The sequence below is a fragment of the Carex rostrata genome, chromosome 12 (genome assembly GCF_964058835.1).
Source record: "Carex rostrata chromosome 12, lpCarRost1.2, whole genome shotgun sequence".
In the NCBI taxonomy this organism is placed as follows: Eukaryota; Viridiplantae; Streptophyta; class Magnoliopsida; order Poales; family Cyperaceae; genus Carex; species Carex rostrata.
Genome location: NC_135929.1, coordinates 6,797,907 through 6,825,078, shown reverse-complemented (window position 1 = coordinate 6,825,078; position 27,172 = coordinate 6,797,907). Strand labels below are relative to the sequence as shown.

The 27,172-nt window shown below is 34.0% G+C and overlaps 2 protein-coding genes and 1 long non-coding RNA gene across 8 annotated transcripts in view; 2 read left to right on the top strand and 1 right to left on the bottom strand.

The window, feature by feature from the left end:
* LOC144562782 (ABC transporter G family member 36-like) overlaps positions 1–27,172 on the top strand; it is an 83,435-nt gene that overhangs the window by 55,817 nt on the left and 446 nt on the right. For 4 of the 6 annotated variants that reach the window (XM_078312059.1, XM_078312060.1, XM_078312065.1 and 1 more), the window contains one exon: positions 535–974. In XM_078312059.1, coding sequence (XP_078168185.1) covers positions 535–801 — 267 coding nt within the window. In that variant the 3' untranslated portion in view covers positions 802–974. Of the gene's footprint in view, positions 1–534; positions 975–11,799; positions 12,186–16,154; positions 16,276–16,381; positions 16,471–16,538; positions 16,624–16,712; positions 16,873–19,446; positions 19,524–19,652; positions 19,707–19,826; positions 19,918–20,149; positions 20,452–20,597; positions 20,880–21,091; positions 21,409–22,276; positions 22,438–22,529; positions 22,634–22,994; positions 23,146–23,395; positions 23,668–23,955; positions 24,289–24,567; positions 24,859–24,955; positions 25,040–25,131; positions 25,266–25,386; positions 25,615–25,975; positions 26,148–26,363; positions 26,619–27,172 lie in introns of those variants that run through there. The other 2 variants (XM_078312062.1, XM_078312063.1) reach the window with 2 other exon arrangements.
* On the bottom strand, positions 50–27,172 carry LOC144562788 (uncharacterized). The gene is made up of 2 exons (XR_013514208.1): positions 26,867–27,172; positions 50–252 (listed from the first exon to the last, which is right to left on the bottom strand). It is a non-coding gene; the product is annotated as an uncharacterized LOC144562788 (long non-coding RNA).
* On the top strand, positions 1,896–2,930 carry LOC144563418 (uncharacterized). The gene is made up of 2 exons (XM_078312891.1): positions 1,896–2,570; positions 2,708–2,930. Exons 1-2 carry the CDS (start codon positions 1,934–1,936, stop codon positions 2,743–2,745), a joined length of 675 nt encoding a protein of 224 aa, XP_078169017.1. The 5' UTR covers positions 1,896–1,933; the 3' UTR covers positions 2,746–2,930.

The following is a 27,172-nucleotide window of genomic DNA, read 5'->3' as shown; positions in this document are numbered from 1 at the left end:
TGCACTCTAAAATTGTCTGTCTTATTTACTTACAATAACTGCATCTTCACTATGGATCCCCCAATTTCCAAATTATGATCATTGTCATCATTCCCATCGTCACATATTATTCTGCAGTTGTTACTTTCAAAGAAAGAGTAGATATTAATTAACCAAACTAAGATTTCTTTGCACAACAACATCTGAGATCTAGTGGAATATTATGAACACACCCACTATCTTTCTTTAGAGAGAGCTAGGATCAGAGCAATACTAACAAAATTCACAGTTCGAAATCATTATTTATTCCAATATATGCTTAAATCATTGCATTTTAACGTCCTTGTAGTTTTTCACTTACAATATTAAACAATTGCCACAACCTCTACCCCATCTCTGTTTCTTTTCTCTTTTTTTTATATTTATTTTTCTGAAATGTTGGTCTTAAAAATAGTAAAGATACACAGATTCTATTTTGCTCAAACAAATAAAAATATTTTGCTATGATTCATTTTTTTTGCCAATGAGATGACAATATACTCGTTTTGTTTTCAGCAAATACCGGGATGGTGGATATGGTATTACTATATAACTCCCGTGGGGTGGACCTTATATGGATTGGTAGTGTCGCAGTATGGAGACATCACTGACAAGATGGACGATGGTGCTGATCATCAAACTGTGAAGGATTATGTGGATTCATACTTTGGATTCAAGCATGACTTCCTACCGGTTGTTGCTGTTATCGTGCTGGCATTTGCCGTGCTCTTTGCTTTTCTCTTTGGCTTCTCCATCCAGAAATTCAACTTCCAAAAGAGATAAACTAGTAGATGATGGTCCCCTGAGTGTGAAAATTATGATGGATTAATTTAAACCTTTTGATTTGTTGAATTGTTGTGATAATTTATAGCAATAATTAGTGCTTGTAGTTGTATTTTATTTATATTATTGTACTGGAACATTTATTAGTGTTTTTAATATGCACGTTTCAACAATTATATTATAGGGCTATCTGCCAACCCTTTGCAGAATTCCTAGCTTATAATTCCCCCATCTTAAACAATTTGCATTTAATTTATTTAAAAAAAAAAACAAATGAGCGTGTATTGCCGAATTTTTTTTTTCGAACATTTGTTTAAAAAAATAAACCAAAAAATCATTTTTTCTAGACAATTCCATTTCTTCCACAGTTGCACTATGTGACCTCAAATGTTGGAGTCCGTACTGACTTTTTGTGACCTTATTCAATTTTTTTTCAAGTTTTTTCTCAAATAATTATTCAATATTTTAATAGAAAGAAAACAAACAAAAATTGTGAGTCGAGATGTTTGAATACAGCGGAAACAAACAAAAGTAAGCTAGCTTTTGTTTTTAATAGTTAATTGACAAGTAAGCTAGTCAAACTTGCGGGTGTACTTGGGATAATTACAAAAGGAAACGGCCCGGAAGTGAGAAATTTCCAAATGCAAATGTCATAATTTTAGGCATATGGTTGAAATAAGAAGAGTCAAATTCTGTTTCATTTTTTGAATTAAATTCATGTTAAATCCTAACAAAATGGTTAATAAAGGTGCTTGAATATATACTATATATTCAATTATTTTATCATTCGGTTCTAGAAAAAAAATTATGATAAGTTGAAGATTTCTTGGGTAAACAAGAATTTGAATTTGAAGCCAAGACACCGAAATATCATGAGGGTGTACCAGATTAAGGGGAGATCTCGGATGTGGTACAAAGAGCGAAGATCGTGCAGGAATATGCCATAGAGTTAGAGCGCTTATGGTTAGGGCATGATCACTTCAGGGTCCGACCATGTTGCCCACACCCTACGTGTTCTGAGAGAGAGGCATCCATGGAGGATAGGACTATGTTGTTCCTCAAGCATGTGCCAGTATTTGAGTCGAGGGTGGGCGGGAACAGGATTCCCTTGCTTGCGGAGGCAGTATCAGCCATGATACAGGAGGAGAGCCGGATGAGGCTAAAGGCTGGAACAGGAGGACCGCCAGGAGTGAGGTCAGCACTAGCAGTCTCCAACTCAGATAACACAGGGTACAGAGGTGAGACTCGACAGTGCTACAACTGTGGTGAGGTAGGTCACCTGAAGCAGGCTTGCCCTAAGCCACCAAAGGAGAGAGATACAGGTGGGAGGGGGCAATCTGGGAGTCGTGGTCATGGCCATGGAGGTCAGAGAGGTGGAAGAGGAGGCAACCGGGCATATCTGATGGTTATAGAGGAGGAAGAAGAAGTTGGTGGGGACCTTACAGAGGAGAATCAGGCACTCGTGGAGGCCTATTCTCAGGGACTCAGGAACAGACAGAAGCCGATAGGTAATGTGAATAGCGTGAGGGATGATACATCAACCTCTACTGTCTCAAGGGGTAACTTTGCTTCTCTTGCTCACACAGCTACAGGTACTCATGATACCCTTGCTCTAGCCTCCATACCCATCACGGGATCACCAGATTGGATAGTTGACTCTGGTGCGTCTAGTCATGTGACTGGTACTGTTGGGGAGTTTTCTTCCTATACTCGCCTAGCAGTCCCAGAGAGCATTCAGATCGCAGATGGTACGGCTCAGCCTGTAGTTGGTAAGGGTACTGTAAAATGTACCAACACTTTGACTTTGTCTAATGTATTGCATGCTCCTTCCTTTCCCATGAATCTCTTATCCATAAGTGCTATTATATCACAACTAAATTGTGTTGTTGTGTTTGATATTCCTAAGGTGATCTTCCAAGAGAAGGGGACCGGCAGGAGACTTAGGACTGGAAGTTGGCATAACGGGCTGTGGTACATGGATAGGGAGAGTATGGACTCGACTCTCTTATCAATAGTGAAGAAGACTGGAGGAGTTGGGAGTAGTATGGAAGACTTGTTGCTACTCCACTACAGGCGTTTGGGCCACCCTTCTTTTAGCCTTTTGAGTCGTTTGTATCCCATTTTATTTGAAAAAGAGAATAAAGATAAACTTGTTTGTCATGCTTGTGAGTTGGGTAAACTTACCAGGAGCTCTTATGCTAGCTCTGGTAATATGAGTACTTGTATCTTTGATTTGATTCACACTGATGTCTGGGGACCTTGTCCCACAACTACTGTGAATGGATTTAGATACTTTGTTTATTTTATTGATTGTTTTTCTCGTGTGACTTGGATTTACCTCATTAAAAACAAGAGTGATGTGTTCGCTTGTTTCAAAGACTTTCATAAAGAGGTTCAGACTCAATACAGGGCAGTTGTGAAGGTATTGAGGTCTGACAATGCGACCGAGTACACCAATAGGGCATTTGTGCCAAGTCCCTTGTCCCTGCCTATTCCGACTCTTGAGACACCTTCACCATCCATCTCAGACCCATAATACACAGGTGATATGATTCTTCTCTCTACTCCTCCCACACCCCTATCGGTAAAGAGGACTCCTCGTGAGAATGCAGGTATTCCTCCTGACCGATATGGTTTTCCACATGACATTGCCCACTTTGTCTCTTACTCACACATATCACTTGTACATGGAGAATTCATTGCATCATTAGATACTGTCTCTATCCCTAAATGTTGGAAGGTTTCTAAGGGAAACCCAAAATGGAAAGCAGCCATGCAAGAAAAGCTTGAGGCCCTTGAGAAGAACAGAACCTGGGAGCTTGTGTCACTACCATCAGGCAAGAAGGTTGTTGAATGCAAGTGGGTCTTTATAATGAAACAGAATTCAGAGGGTATGGTTGAGCGCTACAAGGCGAGGTTGGTAGCGAAGGGGTACAGGTAAACCTATGGCATCAACTATGATAAGACCTTTACACCTGTGGCAAAGATGAGCACAGTGAGGACACTGGTTTCCATGGCAGCAAATGGAGGATGGAAGTTACACCAACTCGACGTGAAGAATACATTTCTTCATGGTGACTTGTTAGAGGAAGTGTATATGGAGATTCCATCAGGGTTTGGCATGAACTAGACAGTGGGTAAGGTGTGCAGGCTCAAGAAGTCACTTTATGGGTTGAAGCAATCTCCCCGGGCCTGGTTTGATAGGTTCAGGAAGGCTATGGTAGACATGGGCTATCAGCAGATTAATGCTGATCACACAGTGTTTACTAGACAACATGGTCGTCACATTACTATACTGGTTATGTATGTCGATGATATGATCATTACCGGAGATGATGAGAGGGAGATTGCACAGTTGAAGGCAAGATTGGGGAAGGAATTCGAGATGAAGGATCTGGGACAGCTTAGGTACTTTCTTGGGATTGAGGTGGCTCGTGGAGCAGAATGAATTGTTCTATCTCAAAGGAAGTATGTCCTAGACTTACTCACTGAGACAGGCATGTTGGGGTGCAAGCCTGCAGTTTCTCCAATTGATGTGAAGACCAAGATTAGTGCAAAGGCAGGAGAACAGGTTGATTGTGAGAGGTACCAGAGACTGGTAGGCAGATTGATCTATTTGACACATACACGTCCCGATATCTCATTTGTAGTGAGCGTGGTGAGCCGCTACATGCATGACCCTAGGAAGGGCCATATGGACGCAGTGTTGAGAGCTTGATTTTCAGGCAGAATTGACACATAAACATTGAGGGCTACTATGACTCTGACTGGGCCAGTTGCCAAGATGACAGGAGGTTCACAGCTGGCTATTGCATATTCATAGGGGGCAACTTGGTCTCTTGAAAGAGCAAAAAGCAGCCAATTGTTGCGAGATCAACAACAGAAGCTGAGTACAGGGCTATAGTATTGGGAGTTGCTGAGATGGTGTGGCTGAAGAGGTTGTTGAAAGAGCTCAAGGTGAATCATGAAGCTCAAATGAAATTGTGGTGCGATAGCAAGTCAGCAATCAGCATTACAACACGACAGAACCAAGCATGTGGAGATAGATAGATTCTTCATAAAGGAAAAGCTAGAAAGTGGACTATTAGAGCTGAGTCATATAGCTACTGGAGATAAAGTAGCTGACTGCCTCACCAAAGGACTTAGTTCAATAGATTTAGATAGGTTCTGTGACAAGATGGACTTGATTGATATCTTTTGTCCATCTTGAGGGGGAGTGTTGAGATTTATGTATGTTTATGCATTATATGGAACTATAGGGACCGTTTGGTAAGATGGGAATTATAGAATAGTTGAGAGTGTTGAACGAAAATGTAACGTCTATATAGGCTCAAGAGAATAATGGAATCAAGACAATTCATTTTGAACCACATTTCTTTTCTACATTACCATGATCAAGGTTTTGTGCAGTTCTCTAATTGATTGTAAAAGTTTTTAATATATTTGTTCGATTTAAGATTCACAATTGAGATGGTGGTTTAACAATTGAACTTTCGATTTGATGTTAGTGTCAGTTATTTTTACACGCATAATTAATTTTGGGTGAATGCTGAGGGTATTACTCATCAATTATTGTCTCAATTCAATTCACTGTTCGGTCCCAATTTACCAATTAATTTTCCTCTACGTCTCTCTGTATCTAACTGTTGTTGCACAAGCTATTTGTGCAATCCTTTGGAGCTGACCAATTTGACCAAACTGTCCCTGATGGACAGGCTAAATAGAATCTCCTAACACCATTAGTCTATATCCCAAGCGATTAGACAATCGGTTCCAAACAGACCTTGCATAAGCACACTCAAAAAGTTAGTGGTTAGCAGTTTCACAAGCACATGTAGTGCAGAGAACACACAGCAGCTCGTAGTGAATTCCCCTTTTAGCCATTTGATCATGCGTGAGATTTTTTTTTTCAATGCCAAGTAAACAAATATTCGCACTTTCAGTGGGAAGGTCTAATCTTTGTTTGCTGAATTTTTGTAATTAAGAATCTAGGGTAAATTTAATTTAATTCTTAATCAAGATTTATAACAAATTATGCGTTATTAATGTGTTTGGAGACCAAATTTTACACTTTTTTAGAAATCTTTCACTATTTTTTTAAATAGGTAGAAAATCAAATATCTGAATGATGCATAATTTTTTAGAACCCATAGCACCGTAGCCTTACTCTTATTTTATTGTATTTTTAATTTTTTATTCGGTCTGATCCGACCAAGTCCATATATTCTAAATAACGGTCATAAATAGTTGTTATACTTTAGGCATAACAACAAATTAATCTTAATTAGGTTTTGTTTTTAATAGTTATTTGACTAAGGTAGTCACACTTGACTTGACTGAGGGTAATTACTAATGGAAACGGGAAGTGAGAATTTTCCAAATGCAAATGTCGTACGTAATTTTAGGCATGCATATGGGATGCATCTTGGAGGCATTACAAGTCAACCATGCAAGGAGACAAGAGGACTTGGGCCCCATACTTTATGGGGGTGCTCTGGGGATCTGGAAACAGCGAAAAGAGTTTGTTTTCAGAGGTAAAAGATTGCCGCCGCGAAGATTGGATTTGATTATTGAAGAGGAGACTGATTTATGGTTGAAGTGTTGTAGGGGACGACGGAGTAGTGGTGTTGTAAGTGTTGTAGGGATAATGGGTAGATGTAACCTGTGAGAGTCATAATTTTTTAGGAAATTGTTGTATTAAACACATCTCTATTAATATAACTTGGTAGTCGAATTTAAAAAAAAAAATATATATAGACATGTGGTTGAAATAAGAATAGTCAAGCAGCAAACGGGTCGGATAATACAGATATTCAATGTCTGAATATTCATGCGGATATAGATTCGGATATGATTTTGAATTTTAATTATCCGTATTCGAATAGTAAATATATACCATATAATTTAATATGATAACATTTATGTATATATTTACATATATCTGATATCCGATCCGTATCCATACGTATCCGTTAAATATCTGATCCGTATTCCTATCCGAATAATAAAAATGGATACGGATATGATTTTACCACTATTTGATTCATATCCAATCCGTTTGCACCCCTAGCTTCATTTTGGCCGGAATCCTGATTCTGTTTCATTTTTTGAATTAAATTCCTGTTAAATCCTAACAAAATGGTTAATAAAGGTGCTTGAATACTATTGATCAATTATTAACCGCTCTAGACAATTTATTACCAGTTCGAGATTTCTTGGGTAAATTTGTGAGAAGTAGAATTTGAATTTGAAGTCAAGACACCGAAATTTTGTGAAAAATTGTTAGATTATTCCGTAATTTTTAGATACGCAAGTACTGATGAGGAAAATCATAAGTGAGAAAAGTATTAAGGGAGAAATATCTAGAAGCTCCTGTAATCCCATTTGTTGGAATTCAAAGTCAAAAGTGAGAAAAGTATCAAGGGAGAAACATCTAGAAGCTCCTGTAATCCCATTTGTTGGAATTCAACATCTTGCGCGACACTTTATTTGTAGAATTCTGTGCGGCTGATTTAATTGTTCAATATTTACCTGGAGCGAATGTAACTTGTCGAAACCAGTGTTTTAAAATGCGGCCGCATGGGCCGCATATGCGTATGCGGTCGGCAGCCGTGTTCAGAATGCTCATGCGGTTTTAACCATGCAGTCGCATATGCGGTCATGCGGATTAAAAATGCGGCCATGCGGTCTGAATATGCGGCCATGCGGACTGAAATATGCGGTCATGCAATTTTTTCATGCGGTTTTGATAATTTGATTGTATTTTAATTAAAATTTATATTAAAAAAGTCAAAAAAATATTGTTGGTTATGTTATTATGTGAAAATAAATTCAAATATATGAATATGATACATATATATACGTGAATTTTTATTTTAAAATCCGCATGAAAATCCGCATATGCGTCCGCATACCGCATATGCGGTATGCAGTGGCCTTCTGCATGCATGAACAAAACCGCATTTTAAAACACTGGTCGAAACAGAGGTCTGTTATCTAGGAGTGAAAACGGAGCAGATGGTGGTAAATCTATATTCATATATATATATATATATATATATATAGAGGTTGGCTACTCTAACGTGATTTTTATTTTTATCCAAAAAAAAAATTTAATATAAATAATCACGGTTTAGCAAGATTTTTATTTTTGTCCAAACCGTACAGAATATATACGATCCGGAATTAAAATTCTGAACCGTATATAATATTTACGGTCCGAGTTCTAAAAATCACGGCGAGGAAAAGAAGAGGAAGATGGGTTTAATTAGGGGTGGGACCTGATTGTAGGTGAAATAGAAGAAAAAAGGTTTTGAGTGGGGATTTAGGGTGCTTCTGGAAGGAATAACAAAAGGAGAGAGAGAAGGGATTTTAATGGGGTGGGGTCCACAAATAAAAGAAAGCACGAGGAGTTTGAGGTGGGATCTGTGTGGCTTTTTATGGTGCTGGATCTCAATAAGAGGTTTCCACAGTTTAGTGAAACAATTATTTGTGCTATTTTTCTTATTTATTTAATTATATTGAATTACTATTCTTTCTTGTTAACTCTTAGATTTAAAGTTTCATAATAACATTTTATGTAGTGTCCTATACTCGTTTAAAAGTTTATGGTTTTCTGCACCTGTTTGCACATTTAAGAAAATTCAAATTTGTCTTGCCTTATGTGCACGACTAGATTTTATTTTTTTTATCTTGATTTGTTAAAATCTTAATATATTTTTTTTATCTTGATTTGTTAAAATCTTAATATATTTTTTTTATTTTATTTTTTTACACAACAAATCTGCAAATCAATCAAGACAAATATTCGGATATCGGATATCCACATCTAAATTTTTGAATACGGATCGGATATTATCCATACCGTTTTCATCCCTACTGTGAACCCATAATTAAGCTATATTGTTTTAGTATTATTTTATGTTTTTTGAAAAAAAAAAAAATTGACTCCCATAATATTCACAAAATTACTCATATATTGACACTTATATATACTTCTAAAAAATAATATATTGAAGTTATAATTATTATGGTATAGAATGTTTATATTTGTACCGTTAATGCCACTAAAATATTATGCATATCTCCTTATGCAGGATATATATTTGAGGTCAATGTATGACTCATTTATTATTAGATAATGATCTGTGCGCAAGTTTGACCCGCAACTCATTTTAATTAACTAATTAATCAATCAGAATTGAAAACACTATTTTCCTTGTAAACATTACTACAAAGACTCCAACATCATGACCGATATACATGCTTTGAAAGTCCTAATGAGAAGATGCCAAAACAGATTTTTTTTTTTTTTTTTTGGTTCTTATATTTTTTTACTAGCTATTTCAATTATATATTCACTTGGGAGTAAGGCTCAGGTATTATGGATAGCATAAGGTTTATAAATTTTGAACTAAGTAGTTCAGTAAATTAGTTATATAATAAATTTGTAGAATACTTATTATTTTTGAAAAAATTTACTATTTTTTATTATTTATGAAAGATGGCAAAAATGACTTAAAATAAAAGAAAATTGTCATCATAAATCGTAAAAAATAGTAAAAAAAAATTCAAAAATAGTAAAAATTAGCATTCTACAAGTTCATTATATAACTAATTTACCGAGTTATTTAGACCATATATAGCACGGAAGACCTTATGCTATCTATAGCACCCAAGCCTTACTCTTCACTTGATATCGTTAAACTCAACCAAATTACAAACTGCATTTAATTTGATCCGTTGTAGCCTTTTGTTATGATTTCTCTTCAAGTAATTCAAATTTCAGCAAATCCATATGCAGAACTAAAAAATTGAGATTGAACGACTGAAAAACGAATACCATTTTTTTTTTAAAACGAATACCATTTTTTTTTTTGTTATGTTGCTTAACGGAAAAATAAGAAAAAAAAATATCATCAAAATAAGTTGCATTATTTGTTGTTGTTAAATTATGATACATTTTGTTGTTATGTTATGATTATTGTTAGAGAAATGTTCTAGTTCCCCAATCCATCATAGCCAAGCGCGTCCCTCAAATAGTTTAACAGAAAAAACCTTCCAATGTTGTCTAATTAACTTCCATTTCCAGTGCTAATATATAAACATATAAAGCTATGTTTATATCATTTTAAAATATTACTCGCAAGCATTTAAACTTCTATCTGAGAGCATTTTTAGATAATTTTAACTCTTAACTACTTTTGTCTTCAAGCCAAAAAATGAAATATATTTCTCACCCACTATTTTTTTTATTTTTTTTATCATTCTAATCCATTTTCTCGACGATCCGTGATGAATTTTACGAATCTAAAAATATGAACGTTTTCTATTCGATTTTATCTTTCAAATAAGATCCATGAAAAAATATTTTTGAGTAATTTTGAAGTTATTTGTTTTTTTTTTAAAGTAGAACTCATGAGCACTTTAAATTCTTACGTTTTTAAATCTCAATCTACAACTATTAAAATTTTCAAGGCTTTGTACTTGAGATTTATATGCTTTGTATATAAATTAACTTTGTATATGCAGCATTATTGTTTAGTTTTATATGCTTTGAAGTTTTACTATTGAGGTTTAACTTCTTTGTACATGAGATTTATATGATTTATTCTAGAGATTTAAAGTGTTATTAATGGGGTTTATACACTTGTATATGAGGTCTATACAAAAGATTTGAATTACAAAAGTTTAAATTGTTTTGAAGCAAAATACAAAAATACAAAAAAAAAACTGAAAGTCACATTGATTTAAAGTGGTAAAAAAAAAAGACAACACAAATATAACTCAAAAGTTATTCTTCATGAATCTCATTTGAAAGAAAAAATCGAATAAAAAATATTCGTATTTTTAAATTCACAAAATTTATCATGGATCGTTAGAAACATAGATGAGAATGAATTAATAAAAAGAAAAAAAAGTGAGTGAAAGAAATATTTCCTCTTTGACTTAAAAACAAAAATAGTTAGGAGTTACAACTATCTAAATTTAGAATTTAAATGATTTCATATAGAGATTTAAATGCTTGCGAGTAACATTTTAAAATGTTATAAATAGATCAGTTTTAAATGTTTGGATATTAGCGTTGGAAATAGAAGTTATACAACATTGAAAGTTTTTTTGGTTAAACTACTTAGGGGTCGTGCTCGGAGATTTTGTTTGGAGTACAATTATCATGCTCCTTATTGTTATTGTTATAAGGATTATCCTCATCTCCTTATTATTTATATGCATTTGTTGTCATACAAATAACATTCCTTATATGATATAAAACTGAAAAGAAATGAAGACATGACAAATCAATTATCAATCAATTAAAAAATTTCTTAAATGATATTTAAAAAATGATAAGAATCATGACCAAAAGAAGGTAGACTAAATAGATTTCTGACTAACGTATTCAAATAAATTAAGACTGATATTAAATCTGAATTTAAAAAAGGAAAACTATTTTATCAGAAGGCTGATATTAAATCTGAAATTTCATCTTTTATTCACAGTCGTTAGGCGGATCATGATATCTACGTGCTTAATATAAGAAGAGGAGGCTTCAAATGCCCACCATGCCTCTATTTTTTTTTATGACCGATATTTTTTCAATTAACCATTTTAATTAACTAATTAATCAATCAGAATTTAAAACACTATTTGCCTTGTAAACATTAATACAAGACTCCAACACCATGACCGATATACACGCTTTGAAAAGTCCTGATCATGAGAAGATGTCAAAAAACACCATGACCGATATACATAAATGTGTAAATAGAATAAAATCTACAGTTCAATTATTTCTATTACCACACATTTTTTCTCAAAATTTTCCATGTAGCCTATCATAATTGCCAGTCAATGAAAAGCACCTTAGAATTAAATTGGCGGTTTGCCTCAAGTACAGTCTCTCCCTATCTCACATTTCTGTTTCTTGTGTGTATTTCCATGTTCACTGTCATCACTATATTAAGGTCAAATATACGCACACAAATTGCTCATCCCTCCCAATAGTACATATATTATACGCACTCAAAGCTTCAAAGTGGAAGCTAGAGATAGAGTGCAATGAATCCTACATCCGGGGAGGGGTTATCGAAGATTGGCAGCTTGAGTCAAACCAGCTCAATATGGCCACAAACAGGTGACGTGTTCTCGAGGTCGTCACGGGAGGAGGATGACGAGGAGGCTTTACGGTGGGCAGCATTGGAAAAACTACCGACATACAACCGTGTTAGGCGTGGAATACTGGCGTCAGCCTCTGGAAAGATCAATGAGGTCGATGTGGAGAACCTTGGAGAACATGAGAAGAAGGCGTTGCTTGAACGGCTCGTTAGGGTTGCCGAGGAGGACAATGAGAGGTTCTTGCTCAAGCTCAAAGACCGCATTAATCGGTAAGTGGTCTTGTTATGGCTTAAAAGAGTATAAGAATGGCACAATATCCGCGAGGATAAACAGAGTTTTGGTCTGTAACTCAAGCTCGTGAAACAGACAAATTAATACCCAACTCTACCAAGGAGCGCCTTTTTGTCCGTTTTTTTATTAATAGAAAATAAATAAATATAATATTAAAATAGAATTAGGATTGGACAAAATTTTGAAATATAGGAAGAAATGAATAGTTTATTCCGTCCGTCGGAAAACCATTACGGCCAACTAATTCTCTTTTTAATTACACAAACTTGTTAATTCTAAAAAAAAAAAAAAAAATGGACGGGACGGGACAGAACTTTAATTTTTTTTTTTTTGCATGTTTAATTATATTCAATAACTTTTTGCTGATGATGAATTATTCAAAAAAAAATTCAATTTTTTTTTTTGAAAAGTCTTGATTTATCCCGTTTAGGTTTCTTTTTTTTTTTAGTTAACGATTTTGCGGATGAAGGATAGAAATAGCTGAACATGAGACGGGATAAACCATCATGTTCTTCTTGTATTTTAAGATTTCATCAAATCCTACTTCATCCTATTTTGATATTTTATTATTATTTTTTCTATTAATAAAAATCGGCCTTTTGGTTGGTTCATAGAGGTGTCAACAAGTTGGCTCGGTCCGAGCTAGGTCCTGGCTTGAACTGGACCGAGCTGGACGTAAGGCATCTGAGCTAAAATCTCAGCTTGAACTCATGACAAGCCAGCCCAAGCTAGCTCGAGAGCTGACAAGCTGGCTCGTTGGGTCTGACTGGATCTTGTTTTAAGAAGAAAATAAATTATATAAATTTTTTGGATCAAGCTGAACCGAACTAGACAGTATAAAATTAACACAAATTGATGCCTAGCCGAGCTAGCTCGCGAGCTGGCAAGCAAGTTTTGCCCTAGCTTGAACTCGTTAATTCTGGACCGAGTTAGTGGCAAGCTGGCTTGTTAACAGCTCGATCCAGTAACAAATGAGCTGATAGCAAACGAATCAGGTGCGAGTCACGAGCCACGAACTTTTTTGCCACCCCTACATTCACAAATATCTTAAAGAGTTTTTGAAAGCATTAATTAATGTAAACTTGAGTCGACATTTTGGTTTGCTCATTTTAATAGGTCGCTATTTTAGTACGTTTTGAATTTCTTATTCTTTTTAATCATTTCAGTATATTTTGGTCCATTCTTCTTTTTTTTTAGTAACTCACTATTTTTGTACTTTTTAATTCATTTTTTTTTTTAAGAATAGAGATCTATAGATAATGATAGACTTGACAAGTAATCTTGAAAATATATATACTTTTAAAAATTGACAATTAATCTTGAAATTTGAAAATTCATATTTCCACGTACACTATTTTTGAAATTTTCAAAAATGTCAAATTAATCTATATTGGCTATCACGCTTTTTGTTAAAAGCACTTTTTGTATCTTATCCTTGTCACTAAAAAAAAATCTCGAAATCATCTATATATATTCATAAGTTTGACTCAAGATTTTAGCCGCTAATTAATTATTATGATTTAAACATGGAAATTTAGCATGAGATGAGATATACTTTTGCGCTTTTAAGATTGGATTTTTTTTTTTTTACTATTTTGTTAGACAATTAATTAGAAAATCAATTGATCTAAAAATTTTAGATCATCCGAAAGTAGTGATTTTCTACCTAGCTACCCAAAAAAAAATAGTAAGAAAATTCTGAAAATTATAAAATTTGATCTCCAAATATATTTTCATCATGATAATAACGTTGAACGGTTCAGGTTGACTATTTAGACTTTAAAGACAGAAATATAAATCCAATGCACATAACGATCCACACATATATTGCAAAATACCATAGCCTTACTCATACATAATTATTTTGTATATTAGGAGAACTTTAAATTTTGAACTAATTATTTTATATATATTGGTCCAACTTTGAATTAATGATGGAAATATTTTATCTTTGACATTGACAAGAAAGTGACAACACATGTTTCTACGTACCTATATCAATCAATCAGTTATCTATTCAGTTATGACTTCGGTAGCTAGCTCTATAATTTTCCACATTTTATCTTCTCGAACTTGGATTTTTATTATCTTATGTACTGATCAAGAAGTGTCTTATATAACACAAATAGATGTCAAGTTAACAAAAATCATGCGACTCAAGTTGAATTTAGATAGCGTGCTTTGATCGGTTTCTGATATTTTGCACAAATAGCTGTCAAATTAACAAAAGACGTCATGTGATGTGACTCAAGTTGAATTCAGATAGCGTGCTTTGACCGGTTTCTGAAATTTTGCATTGAGATAATTTATGTGGAATTGCACATGTATTTTGGCCATAACCATTGAACTTGTTATATTGTCTTTCACCGGGCCACATTTATCCTTCATTAAGTCAAGTCCAGTTGTATATATAGAAAAATGCTAATATATATGCTATGCGTAGCATGCATAAAGGCCTCATGCAATTGTTCAATTTTTGAGTTTTTAAAATCTTAACGGTCAATTCGAACCGTTCAACATAATCTCCATATGAATATGTACTTGCAAACAAAATTTTACATTTTTTAAAAAAAAATTACTATTTTTTTAGATACGTAGAAATCACTTGATCTGAAAATTATATACCATTCAGATCAAGTGATTTTCTACCTATCTGAAAAAATAGTAAAAAAATTCTAAAAAAAGTAAAATTTGATTTGCAAGTACATATTCATATGGAGATCATGTTGAACAGTTCGGATCAACCGTTAGGATTTTGAAAACTCAAATATTGAGCCGTTACATGGAGGTCCTCTATGCTACGTATAGCACCATAGCCAAATCCGTATATATATCCTAAATTAGTTAAAGAAAAGTATACATTATTGCCGAGGATATACCGACAAAAACGTATTATTTCTGAGTGTATATGTATTACTGACATGAGTATCCACAACAATACGATCAGGAAAAAAAAAACACTTTTACTCCCGCGAATATTGTCTCATTCACTAAATTATTTTAAAACAATATTGATATTTGACAGTAGTAAAGTAAATGGAGTAGGTTTGAATAAAAGGACTAAATTCTCATTATGTTTTATTATGTATTATCTTAGTCTGTAAAAACTTGGTAATGTAACTTTAGAATATTTATGGATTTAATTACTTTAATTCAATAAATATTTATTTTAATTTTTTTATTTTGGTGGATTAAAACACTCGAGTTATATTTCCTACACTTGTCATACCAAAAACGTTTCTTTGATAATTCTTACTTCTTAGGTTTGTACAATGACACTTTTGTAGCTATCTTAATTATACTCTTAATTTTTAAACCTTTTCGATATTTTTTTTTCTAAGAAAATTAAAAATGTTATTTTTTTTCTTAGAAAAATGGAACTGCACATTAATTTTCTCAACGAATAGCGGAATATTTTTATGTAGTATTAATTTTTCTTTATTTGTAAAATATAATAATAATTCTTTATTTAAAAAATAGCAAAAGTATGAACTAAACAAAACTAAATTATCTGAATGTCTATACATAAAGATTTGAATACCAGCATTTGGCTAATACTTTTGAATGCATGTGCTCAAGTTTTAGATGTAAATTTTATTTAATTAGAAAACAAATATATAATTATTCTTTGTAGAGATAAATCTACCAAAAATCTCCAATAATTATAGGATAATATTCATAATGTATTCAACATTTATTTATGAAATTTATTAATTGCTTCTTAATTAATTGATGTATAATTGACCAATATAATTGATCAAACAGTTATATGGATAAGAAGTTTATAATTGATCATTTATACATTTCCAACCCAACAAATTTGATTTCCATATATACAACTTAATTCAGTGAACATCCAATAATCCAAACACAAAATGTAATAAAATAAAATAAAATAAAATAATGTTTGGTACTTATATATGTTTTTCTTATTTTATTTTTAATAGAGTGGGCATTGAGCTTCCAACAATAGAAGTGAGATACGAGAACTTGAACATAGAAGCAGAGGCTTATATGGGTAACAGAGGGTTGCCAACTGTTATCAATTCCACCATGAACACGATTGAGGTGCGCCAAAGAACAAATAATATAAAAAAAAATGGATTTTACATTTTTCTGTTTAAAATGTATTAATTTAGGTGACTAACTCGTTTCTTATAATTCATTTGTTTAGTCAATAGCAAATTCTCTCCACATTCTACCCAGTAGGAAAACAAAGATGTCAATCTTGCATGATGTTAGTGGTATCATTAAACCCGGCAGGTAAGAAAAAATTCATGAATTCCTTAAATATGTTAATATTTTTGAATTAAAACAAGTATTGTGTACAGGATGACATTGCTCTTGGGTCCCCCTGGTGCTGGTAAGACTACCTTACTGTTAGCCTTGGCTGGAAAGCTTGGTTCAGATCTCAAGGTAGAGCATCTTAACTGGTTCATTGCAAATTTAAAACCAAATTCATTTCGATCCATGTATTTATACAAAATTTGGTAAAACCAATGCAGGTTTTAGGAAATGTGACATACAACGGCCATGAAATGAATGAATTTGTACCAGAGAGAACAGCTGCTTATATCAGTCAACATGATCTGCACCTGGGAGAGTTGACTGTCAGAGAAACTCTTGCATTTTCTGCTCGGTGCCAAGGAGTCGGTACCAGATACGGTACCACCCTCTCTCTCCCTCTCTCTCTTTGAAAGCTTTACCGAAGTAGTTGAATCGTGAGAAGGACTCGAACTAGGGGAGCAAACGGATCAAATAATATCTGACCGTATCCGGATCTGTATCCAAAAATTAGATATGGTTATCTGATATTTGAATATCCGTGTAGATACGAATACAAATATGTTTTTGAATTTTCATTATCCGTATTTGAATAGTTGATATATACTATGAGGAGAGATCAAGTTACCACAACTATTTTCTACATTTTCAAAATCCAAATCGTCGATCAAAATCATTAGATGTGATCTCTACAATAAAATATTCTTGGAGACCAAATTTTATATTGTTTGAAATTTTTTTACTATTTATTAAGATGGGTATAAAAACTAGTCAAATTTAGACCATTGAATTTTGTACCCATCTTAATAAATAGTAAAAAAAATTCAAAAAATGTAAAATTTGGTCTCCAAGCACATTTTATTGTAAAGATCACATCTAACGTTTTGGATCAACGATTTGGACTTTGAAAATGTAGAAAATAGTTGTGATAACTTGTTGTAACTCAAAAATTGTTGTAACTTGATCCCTCCTCATATACTATATAATTTATTATATATTATGAAAATATTTATGTATATATTGATGGACATCCCTATCCGTACGTATTCGTCAAATATCCAATCCGTATCCGTATCCGAAAAATAAAAATAAATACGGATATGATTTTACCACTATCTAATTCGTATCCGATCCGTTTACACCCCTAACTCGAACTTTTAATTTTTGGATAATCGAACAACTGCGCTACTGTCTCAGATCCTCTCTCTCTCTCTCTCTTTTTGTTATTTTTTAAAAGCTTTGCATAGAATGGAAAGTCATGAATTGGCATTCATTTTTTTTTTTTCAAAAACTTTGAAGTTATATGTATATGTTTATACTTGTGCGTTGCATACAAAATAACATATTTTATAAAAAGAAATAGACCAATGAAAATAATAATTGTTTAATCATATTTATGAATGATATTAAAATAAATTGCTTCTAAATTCAAATTATAAATAAAAAAAAACAATTAGTATAATAAAGTTCAATAAGAAATAATGTCGAATTAATTAGTGCAAATTGAAGATATCATAATAGAGGAGGGTTCAAATGCCTCCATTTTTTGTGCTTTGACCATACCTCCATTTTTTAAAATGTTAATAAATCAAAATTTAAATCATAAACATCAAAATAAAACCATTAGGCGTGATTTATGTTATTTCCTCGATGCGATTATAAAAAAATATAACATTTCAATTTTGTTTTAATGTGAATCAATCATTTAAAAAATCAACATCTAGAAATTATCCACATAAGTATGTTTTTACAAGCTCTTGGTGACAATTAAAATAAAGTTGAAATATCACAGTTTTTTACATCTGCATAGATAAAATGATATAGATCATATCCAATAGTTTTAGTTTGATTTTTAAGTTTTAAATTTCGAGTTATTAAAGTTCTTAAAAATAGAGGCATGATGGAGGTACAAAAAATGGAGGCATTTGAACCCTCCTCATCATAATATTAACTATATTATACACTTTATATCTGACAAAAAAAATATTATTTATCATTTAATAATCTCATTTTAAATAAATATAATATTATTCTTTAATTTAAATATATAAATACGTATAAATTCTATGAAACAAAATAACTTTCATAACAATAACAAAAGTTATAAAAATGAGTGAGTCTATACACATATCGCGATTTGGTCTATAATACATATCAATATTTTCATTTTCAAAATCCTATCGGGCGCTGATTCAAACCGTTTAACATGATTTTCATACGAATATGTATATATCAAATTTTATATTTTTTAGAATATTTTTACTATTTGTTAAGATAGGTATAAAATCACTATTTTTGGATGGTCTAGCATTTTCAGATCAAGTGATTTTCTACCTATCTTAAAAAAATAATAAACAAATTCTAAAAAATATAAAATTTAGTATGCTAGTATATATTCAAATGAAAATTATATTGAATAGTTTGAATCGACCGTTAAAATTTTAAAAATAAAAATATTGATTCGTATTACGGACCAACCCGTACCATATGCTCCCCTCTCGGGCACAAAAAGTTGGTTACTTCACTGGATCTGATTCATCGTGGGGTATTTTTCCGACTTAGAGCCAGCCCAAAAGTTTGGCCCAACAGCGACAAAATAAAATAAAAAGGAGCCTTGGCGCCTCGCTCCCGGTTTGATGTTCCTTCCTCCGTGGGATGCAAAGAGATCTCGGTTTAACCTCCGCGTTAAGTGGGGACAACTATGGTGTAGTCTCTGCACGTGATATGTAAAGATGACAAAACTGGATTTTGTTAAACCACAACAGCATACACCTTTATTGTTCATGTATATCCATGTGTTGTCTTTGATGCACACATGGTGTTCGATGAAAGTTTCAATAATATGTCTTGTGTTTAAGAGGATCCTAACACAAATTTAACTTAACTACTTACCTGTGATATCACCAAACTTGAATTGGAAAATTAGTGCTTAACAATATCTCAATGCAATTTCAGATATGCTAACTGAGTTGTCTAGAAGGGAGAAAGCAGCAAATATCAAGCCCGACCCTGACATTGATTTACTCATGAAGGTTGAATTCAGTTCCAGAAGCACAACCAATAAACTGTCTCATATTATATATTGAAAATAACACTTATGGATTTTACAATTAGAGAAGGTAATTTTGCATTATTTACTTCTATTTTCCATATATTGCCAGGCAATTGCAATGGGAGGCCAAGAAGTCACTGTAGTTACAGATTACATTATGAAGGTACTTAATTTTAATTGGAAATTAAGGGTTCCTTTTCAGAATCAATGCAATGAAAAACCAGGTTATTTCTTTGTTTTCCTATTGTCAATTTTTCTTTACTTTTTATTTATACTTTTGCAGATATTAGGACTGGACATATGTGCAGATATCATGGTAGGAAATGATATGATTAGGGGTATCTCTGGCGGACAAAGGAAGCGTGTCACAACAGGTAATATATTCCGCAATAATTGTGTTCATTTCATATACATCTGAAATCAATATCATTTGCTGAGACAACAAATACTGGTATCTTAACCCTTTTCTAGAGGTCAGATGCTAGTGGATCACCAGAAAACTCGATCTATTCATTAATGCAATAATGTGTTCATTTGTTATACATCTCAAGTCTTATCATTTGCTAAGATAGCGATCATTGGTACATAATACTGGTTTTTGTATAGGTGAAATGCTAGTGGGTCCCGCAAGAGCTCTATTCATGGATGAGATATCAACTGGGCTTGACAGCTCAACCACGTTCCAGATAGTGAACTCTATTAGGCAGTCCATCCACATCCTCCAAGGGACTGCCGTCATCTCACTTCTCCAGCCGGCACCAGAGACATACGATTTATTTGACGACATAATACTTATTTCTGATGGTCTGGTTGTTTACCATGGCCCACGCGGCAATGTGCTTGAGTTCTTTGAGTCCATGGGGTTCAAATGCCCTGAGAGAAAGGGTGCTGCCGATTTCTTGCAAGAGGTACGAAGCTTAAACAATCACTTTGACTAAATTAATACATTCAGGATTTTTAGTTGCAATGCATGTGTTTTTCATCAAATCTAAAGTTTTTATTATCAAATCAGTACAAACCATGTAACAATGATTCTACTTTGATTCAAATTAAGGTGACATCAAGGAAGGACCAACAGCAATATTGGACACGGAGTGATGAGTCGTACCGATATGTGCCTGTGAAGAAGTTTGCGGAGGCTTTCAAGTCTTTCCATATTGGTCGAGCCATGGTGGATGAGCTAGCAGTCCCTTTTGATAAGAGCCAGAGCCACCCTGCAGCTCTGACGACATCGAAATATGGCGTCAGCATGAAGGAGTTATTGAAGGCTCAGATTGATAGGGAATTTCTGTTGATAAAAAGAAATTCTTTTGTCTACATCTTCAAGTGTACTCAAGTAAGTTGTATTAAAATTCACAAAAAGGTTATAATTTAGGCCAGTAAGCTGAAATTTGCCACGCAAGTACATAGCCATAGGAGCTCCCCTGTACATTATGTTGGTTGAGCACCATGCGGAGATAGAAGTATTCTCAAAAGAAAAAAGTGTTTACATCAATCGATATGCCTTTTTAATTATATTTGTTTGTTTATTTGTTTGTTTTTTTCCAGGTGACAATAATTGCATTCATTACAATGACGGCTTTCTTGCGCACCAGGATGCACCACGATGTTTCAACCGATGGAAACAAATTTCTTGGTGCACTTTTCTTCGGAGCATTTACGATTATGTTCAATGGATTTTCTGAATTGGCCATGACAATCATGAAGCTGCCGGTTTTCTTCAAGCAACGCGACCTCCTCTTCTTTCCTGCATGGACATACACCTTGCCAGGGTGGTTCGTCAAGATACCCATTTCGTTAGTCGAATCTTTTATTTGGGTTTTTATGACATACTATGTCATGGGGCTTGATCCAAATGTTGGAAGGTACGTAGTTAAACCTTTTTTGCCAGATACATTATTGTTGCACTTTGAGCATGTATATGCTGACAGTAGACCTCATTGTATGTCAAGTTTGTCCGACCTTAGATTTCTATACAAAAGTAATTAATTAATTGTAATAGTTGAGTTCATTGAAATACCGTCTTGTCTTGTGCACATGGATAGTACCATGAGGCCAATCATTTAGCTCCTCATACCTGTACTTAAGTGTTACAAACCAAAGGAGCCAGCCCAAAATTGGTCCTAGGTCTCACGTTTATAAGATAATTTGGTATAATTCAGATTAACGGATTATATAGGAGAGGATTTGTCAATCGATTCAATTTTTAAATGCTTAGGAGGCCCACCGGATGCCCTTTACTCCTGTAAATGAATTGCTTTCAAGATTTTCCCTCATAAACAACCATTTCTTGAGATGTTATAATTAATTTTGTTTTCTATTTAATGAAAAAACTGAGTAAAATGTTATGTTAGATTTTCCTTCATAAACGACCATTTCTTGAGATGTTTTAATCAATATTGTTTTCTATTTAATGAAAAAACTAAGTAAAATGTTCTGCTAGTTTTGAAAAGAAATTTACATGTTTTATTTATGAGCATTTTTTTAAGGGAGGGGGCCGAGGAGGAGGGTTGATTAAAACAACTTGAATTGATGAAGGTGTTGATCATGACTGAAATTTTTCGTACATGTTAATGGCCAGAAATGACATAAAACTGTAATTCAATACCAGGCTGAAATTGTTTTCATCTTCTTGATTTTATTGAGATTATAGCTGTCTATTCTAAGCAAGTTCAATTTCAAATATCAAAACAACTAGATAATTAACTTTCATCTTAATTTCTCATTTTGTAGGCTTTTTAAGCAATATATCCTTCTTCTTATAACCCACCAAATGGCCGGTGCTCTTTTCCGACTCTTGGGAGGATTAGCAAGAAGCATGGTCATAGCAAACACTTTTGGATCGTTTGCCCTGTTACTTATGATGGTTTTGGGTGGATTTATTCTTACAAGAGGTACAAATGCAAATGTTTTTGCTTTGATCTTAGCACCGGCAGAACTCCCCGCAGTTATATGTTTACAAACAACTTTTACTTCTGTTTAACAGATAGCATCAAGAAATGGTGGATATGGGCCTACTGGTGCTCTCCACTAATGTACGTGCAAAATGCTGTATCTGTAAATGAGTTTATGGGACACAGTTGGGACAAGGTAAAGACATCACAGCTACTGGTTTAATTTAAGATTCCTAGTTCCGCCCCTGCCCATACAGCTGTGCAGTGAAGCGGTACAAGTACATTGATTGATATGTGGTATATCCCCAAAAACCCAAATGCATGGCTAAGTAATCTACTTGGAATTAAAATATGGAATAATTAAGACAATGTAAACATTAACAGACACTTGACATTGCAATTTTGAAAATATCAATATTAACTTCAATCAATAGTAATTATGATCCCCTTGAACTCATTACTTTTGCAATTTTTAGGTAGAGATCTTTCCTAACATGTGCACATCCTTAATCAAACAGAAAAATAACGAGTTAATATGTACTCCTTGATTTTTCCAGATTGTTAATGGAGAAAGAATTGGGACAACATTCTTGAACAGCCGTGGAATATTTGCTGAATCACGATGGTACTGGATTGGCTTTGGTGCCTTGATTGGGTTCTCCCTTCTCTTCAATTTTCTCTATACTCTTGCTGTCACCTTCCTCGAACGTGCGTATTACTTCTCATAATTACTCAATTCTTTAACCTTTTAAACAGTAAACATAATGGAAAAGGTATCCAGAAATTTTGGACCGCATAAAATTAGAGTGCTGCCTATATAGAGACCTCTCACAAGGGAAGAAACACCACCAAAAAAAGAAAATTAAAAAAAAAAAGGTAAAAGGAGTTGTAGCAGATAATTTTAAAATCATTCATTTTATAACAAATGTTAAGCATGAAGTACCTTAATTAAATGCAGCATCTGGCAAAGACCAGCCTACTGTATCTGAAGAGACGCTAAAAGAGAAGCATGCAAATCTAACCGGTGAGATTTTAGAAGGATCATCTAAAGCAAAGAGATCGTCATCCCTACATCGCAGTTCCCGGCATGGCAGTTCAATTAGAAACAATAGCACTCTGGCAAAATCTGCACGTGAGATTATTGGATCAGAAAAGAAAGGCATGGTCCTTCCATTTACACCACTCTCCCTCACTTTTGATGACATCAAGTACTCAGTAGACATGCCACAGGTATGTGTGTGTATGTGTACAGGCTCGAGTGTCTTGTCTATAGTACTAAACAACATTTGAACAGCAGCATCTCTTTTTGTGCATTCTTCTTCCAGAATATAATGCATATTCCAAATGCAGTTCTGTATGCTTGAAAGCATGTCCAATCAAAACAATTATAAGGAAGATATATCCTCTTTGATGTTTCATTCACTAAATTTATTATTCTTTTAGTCTCAGCTGTGATCAATTGCAATTGTGTGATCTTTTTAGTCCTTGACCTTTCGAGCTTCACTTAAATATATGTAGGAAATGAAAGCACAAGGCCTGGATGAGGACCGCTTGGTCCTTTTAAAAAACGTAAGTGGGTCCTTCAGGCCAGGAGTCCTTACAGCACTCATGGGTGTCAGTGGTGCTGGTAAAACAACATTAATGGATGTGTTAGCCGGGAGGAAGACTGGAGGATACATCAAAGGATCTATCTGCATATCGGGTTATCCAAAGAAACAAGAGACTTTTGCCCGCATTTCGGGGTATTGTGAGCAGTTTGACATCCACTCCCCTCAATTGACTGTTTATGAGTCCCTTGTGTTCTCCGCATGGCTTCGTTTGTCTCCAGATGTTGATTCTGAGACTAGAAAGGTAAATAAATATTTATACTAATTAAAATAGCTTGTTTTGATTTTTGTATCGTAAAATGCCAATTTGTTCGTTGGTTGAAAGGCTTTAAGCTATGTCTAAATATCAATAGTAGATATGAACCCTAGTTATTTTAAATATGTATATTGGAGTTTAGAGGGAAGAGAAAAAAGAATAAAATTTATGAAGGAAACATATACATGAGATACTTCATTAAAAAGAAACATTTGGAATTGGAAGGTTTGGTTTCAGTTTCTTACAATTATGTATCTTTGTATGCAGATGTTTGTTGAAGAAGTTATGGAGCTTGTTGAGCTCCAACCCCTGAGAAACTCACTTGTCGGACTACCTGGTGTAAATGGTTTATCAACTGAGCAAAGGAAGAGACTAACAATTGCAGTTGAGCTTGTAGCAAATCCTTCTATCATTTTCATGGACGAACCGACTTCTGGACTCGATGCTCGTGCTGCGGCCATTGTTATGAGAACAGTTAGGAATACAGTGAACACTGGTAGGACTGTTGTTTGCACCATTCACCAACCTAGCATCGACATCTTCGAAGCTTTCGATGAGGTACAACATCATCTTTTGTTCGAATTATGGTGTTTACAAGTTACAACAACTATTATTCGTTAATGTGACGATGAATTTTATTAATGATCAATTACAGCTTTTCCTATTGAAAAGGGGAGGGGAAGAGATCTATGTAGGTCCGTTGGGGGTTAATTCTTCAGAACTGATTGAATACTTTGAGGTAATAACAAATCTGAAACCCAAAGTTCCTCCTTATTTGAACCCGGTTTATATAAATTCCCGCTCACTTATGTTTGCTTTCAATTTGATAAGGCGGTTCCAGGTGTACCAAAGATCAAATATGGCTATAATCCCGCAACATGGATGTTGGAGGTGACTTCAGGGACTCAAGAGGAGGCTCTTGGGGTTGACTTCACTCAATTATACAAAAACTCAGATTTATACAAGTGAGCAACAATTCTCTCATGATTCAATCCCTTTTCTCTGTTTTTATTTGTTCTAAATATTGGCCCAGCTCAAAAATAAATAGGAATATTTTCTTTTTTAAATACAATTTCTTTATTACAGTAAAAACAAGGCTTTGATCAGGGATCTTAGTGTCCCACCACCAGAATCAAGTGACCTCTACTTCCCGACTCAGTACTCGCAACCTTTCTTCACGCAATGCATTGCTTGTTTATGGAAGCTGCAATTGTCATACTGGAGAAATCCTTCTTACACGGCTATTCGTTTCTTCTTCACTGTCTTGATTGCTCTTTTTTTGGGATCAATGTTCTGGCAGCTTGGCAAAAAAAGGTACTTGAATTATTGTCCTTTCATGAGTTCATATCGTAGTAGGAAATATCGGCCGATACCGATACGGATCGGCCGAGTCCGATCCGATCCTGAGCCGATCCTCACGTAGCAAATCATAAAGAAAAAAAAAACCATTTAGTTGCCCGAAAACCATTTAGTTGCTGACTGCTAGTTGGTATTAGTATGGTGCAATACCAACTCAGATCATTTAGTTGGGGCATTCCAGTGTCAAAAAAGACAAATATAAAATTTATAACACAACCATTGGATGAATATTGGTATCTACAGAATCCTTACCTATGGGCATCACTGCTACTAGAGGTGCAGGCAAAAATAAATTTTATTTTTATCTTGATTACAGAACCACACAAGTAGATCTACTAAATTCCTTGGGTTCAATGTATACTGCTACTTTGTTTCTTGGAATACAAAATGCAACAACAGTCAAGCCGATAGTGTCAATTGAGCGAACTGTCTTTTACAGAGAAAGAGCTGCAGGAATGTACTCTGCTTTACCATATGCATTCGGACAGGTACATGGTTGATAATAAAAATTTAGTTTAATTATCATTGCATATTCATACCCTTTCAATTGTGCATGTCGTTAAATATTTAGACATGATGATACGTGTGTTTTGTTTAAAGTTTTGACTCTATCATTATATACATCCTGGTTTTTAAGATACAATCTTGATTGTTCTTAAAGAAATTAAGCTACCAATGAACCTGAATATTTCAATTTCTTGTAGGCTGTTATTGAACTACCTTATGTTCTTGCTCAAGCCCTGGCATATGGCTTGATCGTGTATGCCATGATTGGCTATGAGTGGACAGCAGCCAAGTTTTTCTGGTATTTGTACTTCAGCTATTTCACATTTCTTTACTTCACATATTTTGGCATGATGTGTGTTGGCGTGAGCCCAAATTATAATGTGGCATCCATCCTCTCGTCAGCCTTCTTTGCCTTATGGAATCTCTTCTCCGGCTTTCTGATCAGCAAGCCAGTATGTGCACTCTAAAATTTTCCGTCTTATTTACTTCAATAACTGCAGCTTTACTAGGATTATTGTCTTCTTCTTTTTTATGTTATGCTATGGATCCCCCAATTTCCAAATTATGATTATTGTCATCATTACCATAGTCACCTATTATTTTTCAGTTGTTACTTTCAAAGAAAGAATAGATATTAATTAACCAAACTAAGATTTCTTTGCACTATCTTTCTTTAGAGACAGCAAGGTCAGAGCAAAACTAAGAAAATTCACTGTTTCTTTTGAATAAATAGAAAAGCTCACGAGTTCCAAATCATTATTTATTCCTATATATGCTTAAATCATTGCATTTTAAGGTCCTAGTTTCTTTTTTATTTACAATATTAATCAATTGCCACACTCTCTACCCCATCTATGTTTTCTTTTCTTTTGTTTTTTTTTTTTTTTTCTGAAATGTTGGTCTTAAAAATGGTAAAGATACACAGATTCTATTTTGCTCAAACGAATGAAATATTTTTCTATGATTCATTTGTTTTGCCAATGAGATGACAATATACTCGTTTTGT

Bases quoted from the DNA above. Each gene is read 5' to 3' on its own strand.
- LOC144563418 (XM_078312891.1), top strand. From the start codon at position 1,934: ATGATACAGGAGGAGAGCCGGATGAGGCTAAAGGCTGGAACAGGAGGA. The intron at 2,571-2,707 runs GTAAGGGTACTG...GATATTCCTAAG, and splicing joins TACGGCTCAGCCTGTAGTTG to GTGATCTTCCAAGAGAAGGG.